The 13,984-nt window shown below is 35.4% G+C and overlaps 2 protein-coding genes across 2 annotated transcripts; both read left to right on the forward strand.

The window, feature by feature from the left end:
* On the forward strand, positions 1 to 2,658 carry cryba2b (crystallin, beta A2b; the record flags this gene model as incomplete). Its single annotated transcript, XM_079821361.1, has 4 exons — positions 1 to 161; positions 1,642 to 1,783; positions 1,930 to 2,072; positions 2,511 to 2,658. The coding sequence occupies 4 exons, from the start codon at positions 1 to 3 to the stop codon at positions 2,656 to 2,658; spliced, it is 594 nt and encodes a 197-aa protein (XP_079677487.1).
* A 1,547-nt stretch (positions 2,659 to 4,205) lies between these two features.
* On the forward strand, positions 4,206 to 9,164 carry fev (FEV transcription factor, ETS family member). Its single transcript, XM_079821208.1, has 3 exons — positions 4,206 to 4,291; positions 7,407 to 7,478; positions 7,939 to 9,164. The coding sequence occupies exon 3, from the start codon at positions 7,998 to 8,000 to the stop codon at positions 8,484 to 8,486; it is 489 nt and encodes a 162-aa protein (XP_079677334.1). The 5' UTR covers positions 4,206 to 4,291; positions 7,407 to 7,478; positions 7,939 to 7,997; the 3' UTR covers positions 8,487 to 9,164.
* Positions 9,165 to 13,984: the final 4,820 nt, after the last annotated feature.

Here is a 13,984-nt window from a genome sequence, read left to right on the forward strand (position 1 = left end):
ATGAATCCGCAGCAGCAGTTGGAGCAGAGGGGGAAGTTTAGGATGACTGTGTTCGAGGAGGAGTTCTTCCAGGGCAAGAGCTGTGAATTCACGTTTGAGTGCCAGAACATTCTGGACAGAAACTTCAGAAAGATTCGCTCCATTAAGGTGGAGAACGGCCCGTAAGTGTAAACTCTGGATGTTTCCATGTGCAAAGGGTGAAGCAGAGAGGATATATGACTGCCATGTTTAATATTCGAGATATATTTTGATTGATTAATGCAGTGAGATAAAATGCGCACAGATATAAAATATAGATGCACAACCCTCAGCAAGGGTGCATTAAATTGATCAAAAGTGTCAGTAAAGATATTTATAATGTTACAAAATATTTCTATTTCAAATAGATGCTGTTTTTATTCATCAAAGCAGCAAATCAGCATATTAGAATGATTTCCGAAGGATCATGTGACACTGAAGACAGGAGTAATGATGCTGGAAATGTATCTTTACCATCACAGGAATAAATTACATTTTACAATATATTCAAATAGAAAACAGTTTTTTTAATATAACAATATTTCACAATATTAATGTTTTTACTTAATTTTTATAAATACAATTAATGCTGCCTTGGTGAGCATAAGAGACTAAGAGACATAGTTTTGAATGATATTATATACAGTATGTATGCAGTAGTGGCCAAAAGTAATGTCCGGCCTATAGGAAAATTGACATCTTCATCCTTTATTCAAATATTATTCAAATATTTGTTAAGTATTTTGTAAGCAGTTGTGCTTGGAGTCAATTATTTTATTTGTTTTAAAACATTGAAACGTAAAATTGTGCCGACATAATTTTTAGCCAAGCTGTCATACAAAGAAATTATGAACACAAAATATGCTTATACAATGTATGCTTTATCTTTTAACATTTTTTGTATAGTTAAATAAAACCTGCAGTTGAAGTTTACCTTTTTTTGCCAAATAATTTAAACAGAAAAATAGGTGTTTTGTTCGTCCCTCATATTTAAAATATTCTAAAAATATTAAATATTTTCCTGATATTTTGATGGTTTAATCAAACTTGTAGGGTCATTAAAAACAAAAACAAATATCCCCTCTGGGCATCACTTGTGGCCACCACAATATATTAATGTATATATATATATATATATATATATATATATATATATATATATATATATATATATATATATATATATATATATATATATATATATATATATTAAATTATTATTTACATTTTTATATATGTCTATATTATAATTAAAGTGACTATTTGCAACTTGACATACATTTTGGAAAATACTTGATAGCCATCTGCACAATGTCCCACAAACCCCCCCAATTTAATTGTTATAAACAGTATTTCTGAATGCTGTTTTTTTTATATTTATATATTTATACAAACTAGAACAATGACAGAGAGATAGCAGATAGTGTGTGCGGCTGGCAGCTGCCGGCTGTGTTGTGGCTGTCTGCGATGACAGATGAGCTGATAAAAGAACACAGAGCCGCTCATTCAGTCCACACCATCGTGTTTGCTTTTGCCTTTGTGTCCTGATCAGCAGCGATCGCTGCCATGTAAAACGATGTGGCTTCATGGTTTGTGTTGACTGTGACATTCTGCCTCTCTCAGCTGGGTGGGGTACGAGTATCCTGAGTTTCAGGGCCAGCAGTTTATCCTAGAGAAAGGAGACTATCCCTGTTACCAGGCCTGGAGTGGCAACAGCAGTTACAGAACAGAGCACATGCTCTCTTTCAGACCTATTAAATGTGCTGTAAGTGTATCCCATTACGTCAAAAATTATTTCATCAACTCAGCAATCTCTTTGTTAAAACGGCACACTCGGTTTACTTCATAACAAATATCCTCCTAGTCATCCTGGCGTGATCTAATTTCCCATACTCACCCTTTCCTCGACAGAACCACAGTGACAGTAAGATTACCCTCTATGAGTGTGAAGACTTCATGGGACGTAAATTTGAGATGTGTGAGGACTATCCCTCCCTCCAAGCCATGGGTTGGTGCAGCAAGGAAGTTCCCTCAATCAAAGTCAACTCTGGGGCGTAAGTCACCTGATCACCCTTAACAACATCACTGTATAGAATCCTAGGGTTCTTGACTCAGTTGTAAAGAACCCTTTAAGCCAAAAACGTTCTATGTAAGGAGAAATGTCTTAAATGCATAATACTTTCATGTTTAACCATTTTCTTCTAAACTTTTCTAGTGATAAAGCATGTTTACAAACAATTCATCAAATTTAGTTTGATGATCCATAAAGGTTCTATATATGAACCACCTGACATAACCGTATAAATATAACTATATTTAATCATTTTGTTTTTTAATGTCTGCAATACATTTGATTATCCGTAAATGTCTACAGAGGATCTCGATTTCTTTGTTACAAATATTGCATCACTTACGTAATGTATAGCACCTCCCTGCACACAGTCTTATTGGTGTGTGGTGCAATAAATGAGATTTGCCCTTTTCTCTGGCAGCTGGGTAGGCTATCAGTTTCCTGGTTACCGTGGATATCAGTACATCTTTGAGAGAGACAGACGCCAAGGAGAGTACAGATGCTACAATGAATACGGCACCCAGGCACACACCAATCAGATCCAGTCTATGCGCAGAATTCAGCAATAAGACCCCACACCATTATGTACACATCATGTCATGCCGTGTCATTACTATAGGCAATAAAGACATTATTTAAACTATGGTAAAAGAGTGCTTGTGGCAATTCCTTGCTTTTTTATATAACATAACTTCTCTGCTCAAATCGTGGATCTGCTAAGTGGTAATTCTTGATGTAAAAAAACAAGCAGGTCTTATGCTTTTTAAAGCTATGTAATTATAGCAGGCCTCATACATTTCAAGGTAAATGTAATCATGCAGAAATTTTGGGGTATCTGGGATAGACTACACTTCATTGGAGGAATACGCCACTTCATTATATTTAACAATTAGGATGTTTTACACCGGCCGAACACCACCAAGTCTTGCTTAATGATGTCCTACACGGGGGATGTGAGACTGTGATATTTCTAATAAACAAGACCATGAGTAAGTTAGTGCCTCATTATTTGTTCTTTGTGGACCTGTTTTGGGGGATTTCAGCTATATTTACATATATGTTTATACAACATAAAATACATACAGTATATTCATATATTTATATTCTTTATATTTAAAAGCTGATAACTGATATATTGGCCGATAAGTCTAAAATCCAAATTTTTATATAATTTTTGAGAGACAAATGCCATGTCCCAAGCACACAATTATGATGTTCTCATTATAATTTTATGTAGCCTATATGACAGACTTGCACATGTTGATCTTAACTGTATTTTTCTTTTTGAAGTAATTCCAATCATATTTCAAGCAATTCAAAACCATCATGGTCAAACAGTTTGCATCTGAAGAGTCTCAGCTGAAAAGAAATAATACATTATTTATCGGCTTTAATATATTGGCCAAATTTTCTTTTTGGACCAATAACAATAACATTAAAAATGTACATATATCAGCCAATAGCGATATGGTGGCCAATATATCGTGCATCCATAATATATATAGCCTATATTTTATATATATATATATATATATATATATATATATATATATATATATATATATATATATATATATATATATATATATATATATATATATATATATATATATATATATATATATAAAATACTATTTTATGTCCCATATTTCCTAGAAATATATAAAAAAGTGCTGCTAATAAATAAATGTTTACATAGTTCTCACGTGTTTGGGTTTGTCTGGAGCTGTCCGAGGTCCTGACCTTTGAGGCTCAAATGCATGTCGTACATATTTTTGTTTGACTAGGCCTATAAAGTTTTTCATTGATGAAAACAGCCGAGGTCTAATGCAATGCTAGAAAGTGCGGCTTCTTTTTCGTCCAATCAAATGAACACTTGTAACACTGGGATCCGGGTGTGATTCCGCCTCTTGCTTGTTTGTGTTGTAACCGTTCAGGACTCTACCAGTATTTGGCTATACACACACACCCACTTACAGAATCAGATGAGTAGGCTAGTTGCTGTTTGAAAACTCGCTCCCACACCCAGTCCAGGATCTCCTAATAAAATGTTCAACTGTACACACCTTTATCAAACACATACACATTCCCCTACGCGCTGATTAAAAGTGTAGTACTGGTTCTTAGTGGTTATAAGACAGACACGAGTGCTGAAAGCAGCTGGATCTGAGACAGGCAGCAGTCTTGACATAACAGGACGGGGTAAGTGAAATAATTAAAGGGCACAGACCGGCACTATAAGTAACCTATTTAGAAGGAAATGACAGTAATGAATCAACCTTATAAAACTACATTGTACAAATGTTTTATTAATTAAACTAAACGTTCAATATAAAACTATAACATTAGTTAATATTATTTAAGTAGTCTAAAATATATATAACGTATTTAACAGGGTTGAATACATGTTTTTCAAGGTTAAACAACATGTTCTTTGTAAAAACAATGTTGTTTGTGCTGTGTAACTTTCTCAAACTTTGATATAATATTCCAAAGTTCGACTGCTACACAATACATTTGTTTAGAATTCTATTACCGATTCCTGACCTGAAATTAAATTCAAAAAGTAATAAAGAGTGCAGCTGTTACAACTTACCCCCTACCGGGGAGAGTCGTAACGCCGAATGAAACGTGCACATTTGATTTTATGGTGTTGGTAATCGAATTTACTGTTAAATTAATTATTATCCCCCATCGCACCATTTAATTTTAATAATTTTAACTGAAAATGATAAACAAAGTACAAACATTTAAAACAAACAAATACAATTCTGATAATTTTTTTGGTAACACTTTATTTTACAGTGCCATGTTAGTTACTATAGTACTATAGTTAATAGTTTATAGAACTAGTTAATAACTAGCCTTATGCATAATTACATGCAACTAACCCTAACCCTAAACCAAACCAAACCAAACCCTGATCCTAACCCTATAGTAAGTACATGTACTTAATTTTACTACATTACTTAAATGTATAATCATAGTGTAACAAAGACACCTTAAAATAAAGTGTAGGCTAACCATTTTTTTAAACATGTATGCATTTAGCTAATTGAACAAGAGAATCCGCGGATTCAGGCAGTGCATGCCAATTACAGCTATCATTATATCTTCAAATTTATTCCAGATTTAATCCTTTCTCTTTGCATTTTTATTTTGATTAGCATATTGCATTTTTCTTTAACTACTGCATTTAAGTGTATCGAATGTATTCATCAGAAGGTCCAAGGCCAGCATGAAATATGTCGAGTGGACGAACTCGTGCATTGCCTTGCATCCGAGGCTTGTTTTAAGTTGCCTGCGAACTCTTTAATGACTCAGGCAGCTAAAGCAAGTCTGGGACGCCAGAGACAACACGACAAAAACAACGACAAGATGACCAGGTGATATTAATGTGTGCTTGTGTTAATAATGATGCTACTCTCACAGTAAAATTTGCTGCTGGGATTATTTTTGTGTGTGTGTTGGTGTGTGTTATTGATACAGGTTAAATATACAGAATACAGTGTAATCACACACCAGCACTACCTGACCTCATGGTCATGAGACTTTCAAACAAATATGTATACCCATTTTAGTTAATAATTAAAAAAAAACCCCACACACACACCCCTGTATAGATTGACAGCATTAACATGTTTGCTCGACACACAAAAAAAGAGATAATAAAGCATTTACCTTCTTTGTCTTTGTCGTTTTTTGTCACTTCATTGGTCTACGAGTGTCGTATGAGATTATTGTAAAGTAAATGAGAACCTAATCTGTTTTGTTGTTTTTAAACACAATTAAACAACCAAAAAAAAAAAAAAAAAAAAAAAAAAAAAATTCAAAATCTATCTACATTTACAATAGTTTGTGGTTTGTAAAAAGGTACATGGAATTCAAGGACTTAAAAGGTGTCATGATAAAAGATAAGTTTCCCCATATGAGCTGGAGCCATTATCCAAAAATATATATAGAAGGTTCAGTGGGGTTCTATATAGAGCCTTATGGTTCTTTACTCAATTTTAAAGAAACTTTTATGCCAGAAAGGTTCTATATAAGTAGAAAATAATTGCATCTAGTGATAAAGCTTCATAACATTTGAAAAATGAATTCACCAACATTAATTGAAAGTAATAAACAAAATGATCCTATATGATGGGAACCAATATGAAGAGCCTTTAAACACCTTCAATTCTAAGAGTGAGACCAGAATGTTGTCATGTTCATATTCAATAAAAAAAAAAAATGATTAAAAAAAAAACATTTTTTGTTTTATCAAAACCAAATGCATTATGCAACAGTATAACTGAACCGATTATGAGGCAGGGCACAGGGTTTACAATACCATCTATTGCGTATTAAAGCAACATACGTTTGGGATAAAATGTTCTTGTTTACCATTGCGCACTGAGGCATGGTTAAAAGGTAAATATTCTCAACCAACATGGAACAGGCCTTTCTGTTTGCAAAGAGGTAAAAAGGCGGAAAAGAAAGAGGATCTGAACCGGTTTCCATGTCAAACACTTCAATTCTCCATAGAAACTCTGATCTTAACGCAGAAACTTTATTAAACCTTGATGGTGGATTGATAAGGCCGAATTTCTATCGGTTCCTTTTTATTGTGGAGACGGGGAGGGATGACAGAGGTAAATTGCTCTTTTAATTAAACCAATGCACCGAAGGAAATTGCTGTCTGAATATTGTCTCAGAGATGGGGCTTGTGACAGTTGCCTGGAAACTTCAATCTGTCTCACATTTATTCCAGATCACAGTTTTGAGATAAAGTTTAATAAAAATCTTTGCGCCAATGAAAGCCTACCCTTTCACGTCCACCACCAGCACCACAATGCGACAGAACTGCGGAGGAAGCCTTATGTTTAACATGTATCTCTCAGGTACACAGTCTTTTTTTTTGTGCGTAAAATGAGAAAACCGCTGAAATGACTGAAAAAAATAGGGCGATGCCAGGGGTCTGCGGGTGCATGCTGCGCACCGTCGCCGGTGTCTCTGACTTCTCCATCTGGAACGCATGTCCTCTTTTGTCGGAAATCGGATATCCTTTTTCCTGGACGCGTTTCCTGACCTCAGCGCTGAAGTCTGAGCAGCAACACGACGATACTCATACTATTTAACCTCTTTTATTGCGAATTGTTATTTGTAGATGACGTGTTTTTTCCTCTAAAATTATTACAAATAGGCCTATACACAAACAGGGGGAAATGTTTCATGCATCTGTAGCGTTTTTACTCCTGTTACTCCAACATTTTCACAGTACATTTAGAATATGAACTCTAATTGTCAGACGTCTTTTTGAAACGTTTTCTTCCAGACCCTACAGAAAATCTTCTGAAGGAAAGCAAAAGCTCCTCTTGGACCCCCATCAACACAGGCGTGCAAAAAGGTGAGTTCTGCGATGAATGTGATTTCTCAATTTTGTGCATATTTAAAAAAAATAGCTATTATGTGCATTACGCAAAATTGTTAGATACACACACTGCTCGTTTATTATTTTATTTTATAAATAGGCCTATAAAAATAAATCATTAAATACAAATAAAGTAGGCCTACCACATTTTCTTAATGTGAATAGCGTTTTAATATTTAAAAAAGAACCTTTTTACACTACAAAGAACCATGGATGTTTAATACATAACCTTTATTTTTAAGACTGCAGCAACCAATACACTGAATAATTTATAATGACCATATAACCAACTCAAGAACTCTAACACTGTTTTTAGAAGAGTGAACTTTTATTTTAAAGAGTGTCCTCATCCTCACATAATATTGATGACAAAAGGTCGGTCTCCTTGTTTGCCCTTATAGGCTACATGTAAGCCTACTTTGCTTCCATTTTATAGGAAGTGGACAAATCCAGCTATGGCAGTTTCTCCTGGAGCTGCTGTCTGACAGCGCCAATATGACATGCATCGCCTGGGAGGGGACCAATGGAGAGTTTAAACTCATAGACCCGGACGAGGTGGCCAGGCGGTGGGGGGAACGCAAGAGTAAACCGAACATGAACTATGACAAACTGAGCCGAGCTCTGCGCTATTACTACGACAAAAACATCATGACCAAGGTGCACGGAAAGCGCTACGCGTACAAATTTGACTTTAACGGCCTGGCGCAAGTGTGCCAGCCCTCTACAACTGAACAAGCAATTTATAAGTTCCAGAGCAACTTCGCTCCCATCCAGTTTTCAGGCATTTCCAAACTCAATCTGGTTGCTCCGGGTGTTGGTCCGTCGGGGTTCTCCTACTGGCCCGGATCTCCTCCCACCCTCTACCACAGCCACAACCTGCAACCGCCAGGACCCTTCGGTGCCGTGTCTGCGTCACATTTAAGTTGCGTAAACAATATCAATAGTTTAAACAACCTGAATAATATCAATAATCACTATAACTGATTTTTTTTTTCCAATTTGCATCATGCACAAGTTAATAGCCTTCAAAAGCGCAACTGATTTCAGTAGCCAACTACATTGCAATCACACTCCATATGACCGTAGACTAATAATTTATAATAGGCCTTAAATTCTTTACTAGATTGAAAATGATCATTTCGGCATAACGTTTGGAGGACTGTTAGTGTTGATCACTTTAAAATAAGAAAACAATTTTGCGCCATCTTATGGATAATAAATAGCATGGCTATAATGAATTAATATCAGCTGCTAATCAGTAAAAATCAGTTTTGCCTTACCTCCCAAACATTAGAGGTCAACAAAAGAGAAGGTAAAAGTAACGTAATGTAGGAGAAAAGACTATGCCACATGGTACGAGAACAAAATGGTAAAACGCAAAAACGTGTTCGCTACACTCGCCTAATCGAGGATCACACTATAATATAAAGCGCTTTGTTATTTCGTTATTTATTTTCGATAGTTGCTGTGGGTGTAGGTCAGAACATTGGGCATTCACTTTCAAAAGTGTATGTCCTAATAAATCGTAAGGAATAATATGTTTTTTCGTATGGTCCACTTAAGCACGAGAGGACTTATCAACAGTATGTGTACTTATTTTTGCTTCTATTGATTATTTGGTTATAATGTATTTTGCTTGTGATACTACATTAAAATTGTTTTAAAAAATCTGATCTGTTATAGGGTTATTCTTTGTGTTGACTAAAGTAGTAACATAAACTAATTTTGGGTGGTAGGCCTACACAAAGTAATTTAATTAATTCAGAAAAATTCCTTATTATTATTATTATTATTATTATTATTATTATTATTATTATTATTATTATTATTATTATTATTATTATTATTATATGCTTACGATGTTTTCATTGCTGCAACCCATTAAGGGGATAATACGTTATCACTCTGTGTCAGCTATATTTGCCTATTATTAACAAAGTTTTATGTTGTGGATAGGATTAGACACTAATTAAAAGAGTAAAATTCAGTAATTAAATAATAATAATAATAATAATAATAATAATAATAATAATAATAAAGCTTTATATAAAAACGAACATGTAAGAGATTCTTTCTTCTGGTGGGCAACATGCTCAAGACCCATCTCGGTCCCATCTTTGACCCAGACAACATTTATGTGGGGGCCATGAGGGTATGAAATGGGCTGAAAAATTAGCATCCTAAGTAGTACTTGAGAATCTTCGTAGAACTACGAGTGCTCTGGAGTAATCGTAAATCCCTAAGTGCATCGTAAGGAGACAGAGCTATGAGGTCACCTGCAGGACAACCGGCGAATTGCAACTAAACTACACTCCTGTCCATTGTGACTTTAATATTATTTTTATGTATATTTCTTTATACATTTTTACTTGTTTTTTGTTTGATTAAATTCATTTTTGAAATAATAATGAATGAATAAATAAAATAAAAACTACATGACTGAACACTGAATAAATTAAGGAATTAAAAAGTGCGCTGCTGTATATGGACATTCATAGGGCTTGCATGCTTATTTTCAGTACTACAAGTAGCCATTGAAGTTTGAAACACTTAAGAATACTTCTACTGTAGTATTTCATAGATCCTTAGTCTTTGAGTGGTTCAACAAACACAAGGACATCAAACCATTAAATCTTAATTTATTTGAGTTTGTTGTTTGTCAGGATTTGCCAAATACATTGCACACTAGGATGAGTCCTAACTACACATGGAAAATAATATTTCATGTTGCACAAGACGTTATTAAAATATACAATTAGTCATGATTAACCAACATTAAACAATATTACCTGAATCATCTGGCAAGATAATTGGCACCAAAATGGAGAGCTTTGCAAACCTCGTCCCCTCCAGTGCCAGTCTCCTCTCTTCTAAATCCAGCTTGGCCTTCTTGAGGTCTGTGAGCTGCTGTAAGTTGATGTCCCTCTCATTGGCATCTTTAAGACATTTTCTGATGTTCTTTTGGGACATCTCATTTCTCCCTCTCCAGCTGCACTAAGTCCTGACTACAACAATAAACATTCTCAAAGCGCTGAGGTGTTGTGGTCTACACCTAAAAAATGCTGGGTTAAAAATAACCCAAGTTGAGTTGAAAATGGACTAACCCAGCAATTGGGTTGTTTTAACCCAGCGGTTGGGTTAAATGTTTGCTTAAAACAACCCAATGGCTGGGTTAAAACAACCCGATCGCTGGGTTAGTCCATTTTCAACCCAACTTGGGTTATTTTTAATCCAGCATTTTTTAGAGTGTAACAATTGAAGATGGAGGCTCGAGCATGGGGAGATGGTAGGTGTCTTACAATGGGAGGTGAACCTGATTGCTCCTGTGAGCATGATGGACCTGCTTCAGGTTCAGGCATGAGGCATCCCCACTCCTCTATGGAGGTCAATACCACCACAAATCCCATCTGAGGCCAAGTATTGACAGTGCCTTTTCTTCTTCCGGTGTAAGAAGGGGAGTCATTGGTCTGTTTTATTAATTGTTGATCTCGGTGGTACCTTAGAGGCTTGCAAAGTCCTGCCACTTCTTCCTGACCTCCTTCCCTGATCTTTTAACGCCCCTGCATGCAGTTAGTTTTATAGCAATATCCTCCCAGATGTTTTGTTTTTGTTTATTTGTATGACTGCCATTAAACCTGCTGAAAATTATGTTTGTGTAGCTCCACCTCCTCTTAAATAACAGCAGTGTCCTCTTTTTGAAAAATGTCTTTGTTTTTTGTTTTGATTCAGCCATTTTTTGTCTCCATCTAGCCTATGTGCTAGCCTATAGATTTTTGACCTCGTAGCAAATGATAATTAGGCTAAACATTTTGAAATACAAGCGTGTGCTACAAATGCGAGCCATTCTATAAGGTGACTTTTCAGCACTTGACAAACGGACAGCGACTCTTTAAGTAGCACTTAAAGCACAGCTGCGTGCGATCGTGTTAAATGCGTGTGTGTGACACGCACGTGAAAGCAACACGAACGCTCGTAATATCGATCGTAGAAAACGCTAAGTTGCCGCAGTGTATAGTTGTCATTTTCCTTTTGTAAGTATTTTTCTAGATAGTATCCATGTTTTATATCTCAATGACACGCAAGAAAACAACCAAATAAAGGATTTCAAGAGAGAAAAAAAAGGTATTAACTTCCTTCCTGTCACATGAGACTGCCAACTTCCTACCCCTACTTCCAGGAAGCATAACGAAGGCAAACCCTCCCAAAGAAAGGTTATTTTCATGTTTTACTAAGTATTTTTTGTTGACATATATATATATATATATATATATGTCAACAAAACATAATATATATATATATATATATCTACATAATCGTGAAGGTCTCTAGAATCATCCAAACAAAACAATTCTTACAACAGATCTATAGTTTTTTGTACACTTAGTCAAAAGTCCAAGCGGGCAAATGACTTGTAAGTACATATAATGGGGAATGGGGTATCCTGTGTTAACAGGTTAATAAATCAAGATTTTTGGTATTGTTTAGTGCTTTTTGCTTTCATAATATCCCACCTAAAACATAACTTAACCCTTTAACTGACATCTCTACTGTACAGTATACTTTAATTCGATAAGGAAAAATATAATATTTTATGATATTATGTCTTTGCAAGGGCCAAAATATTGAGGACCTTTCATCAGGTTTGGAATGGATGCGTTTCATTCTAATCGGTCAAGGGTCCTAATTCTTTTTATGACTATAGCTTACAATTACATTATAATGTGGAAATTCAGAAAAGTAATGAGTTTACATTAACATTATTATATGAAATCACCTACGACAGTGAGCCATTGAATACTATGGGACTATTTATTTATTAATTTATTTTCATTTAACTTTTTGATACACAATGCCCTGTTAGGGCAACTTAATGGCTGCACTTTGTTCTGCACTAAGTTCCACCACTTTAAGACAAATGTATTTGTTGTTTGTTGTATTTTCATTTTCAACAGATTAAGATAGATGCAGCTTTTTTGAGTTTGCATTGAATTGAATGTTCTTCGACTTTTATACATAATACATTTGTTTGTGATTGTTTGTGTAAAGACTGATCTGTTGAAAGCAGTTATTTTGAGTTAGATGTCAAATTTTCTCATCCTAGTCAAATTTGACATTGAAGGGGTGCATACAATATATTTGCCCACCGGCAACCATAGTTGCCGCACATTCAAATATGAAAATAAATGCAGAACACGTTCACATAGGACACTATTAACATGACTATATGCATGAAACCATTCAGAAAAATTTGGGCACAAATGGGTTAGTGCGAAGATCCATCGTTATCTGGAAACGCAGCCCAGATGGATTTCATATAGGATGGCACTTGCCACTAGGTGAGACCCAAGTGGGCAACTTGCACAAGCCCATCTCGGCCCCAGCTTAACCATCTGGTTACCAACATTCTTTAAAATATCTTCTTTTGTGTTCAATGGAAGAAATAAACTTATACAGGTGAGGAACAACATGAGGGTGAGTAAATGATGACAAAATGTCTGGGTGAACTAAATGGAAAGTGTTTTTGCCGTAGGCTTGCCATAGCCTAGGCCAGGGGTTTTCAAACTTTATGATGCCAAGGACCCTCAAATATGATTAAACTTTTATGAGGGACCCCCTTCCTAAAATCCATCTGTATATTTTTATGTATGAAAAAAACATTAAAACTTTTAGACAAATAGTAAGTGTGACATTATAAATACAACATATTGTTTCCAAAATTAAATTGGCTATACTTAATGTTGGATGTATAAACCTGAAGAAGAACATGTTCAATAAAAAATTATTTGTATAAGCAACTTTCACAATAAATGTATGTAAGCAGCTTACATACTGCGTTAAGAATTCTGCCTTACATTCCCAGCAAGCGAGATAAAGGGGACTGTAGCGAGAGAAACTCACCGGAAAGACATACAATTCTGGAAAATACGTAAACGGCAAGAAAGGAGAGAAACATTTAGAAATTATACAGTTAGAATGTTTAGTACTTTATCCATTTTTTGTCTTTTCTTCCTCTGACATTTTCTGGGGACCCCTTGGAACCTTCTGTGTAGGTCCCCGGACTCCAGTTTGAAACCCCCTGGCCTAGGCCATATGTCCCCACAAGCAAAACCTAAAATTGGTTATGCTGTGTCTGCCAGCCATCGGTTTAGCGAATTTAAATTATTATCACAGTGTAACAAAACAGTCGAGTCAGTGTAAAGCCTCCACCATGATATATAGAACAACAAATGCGTGCGAACATTTATGTAGATCAGTGGTGCGAACGTTTCGTTCTACCCAACCAGGACACAAGAGGGCGCCATGTAGCTATATTCCACCATATCTACAAGCGTGAGAGAGACAGCTCCACAGCTTTGTATCAAAATTCTAAAAGGTACAAACTGCGGGAAGTAAGAAAGAAATCACAACCTTTTCCTTCAATGTGTCGAGACTAACTAAAGTAGGCCTATATCTGAAAGGCAATGTATTTCAGTAGACTACTT

This window comes from Gobio gobio (genome assembly GCF_949357685.1).
Source record: "Gobio gobio genome assembly, chromosome: 7".
Classification (NCBI taxonomy): Eukaryota; Metazoa; Chordata; class Actinopteri; order Cypriniformes; family Gobionidae; genus Gobio; species Gobio gobio.

What these genes read in the sequence shown, in the direction of transcription:
- fev (XM_079821208.1), top strand. Translation starts at nt 7,998, where the DNA reads ATGACATGCATCGCCTGGGAGGGGACCAATGGAGAGTTTAAACTCATA.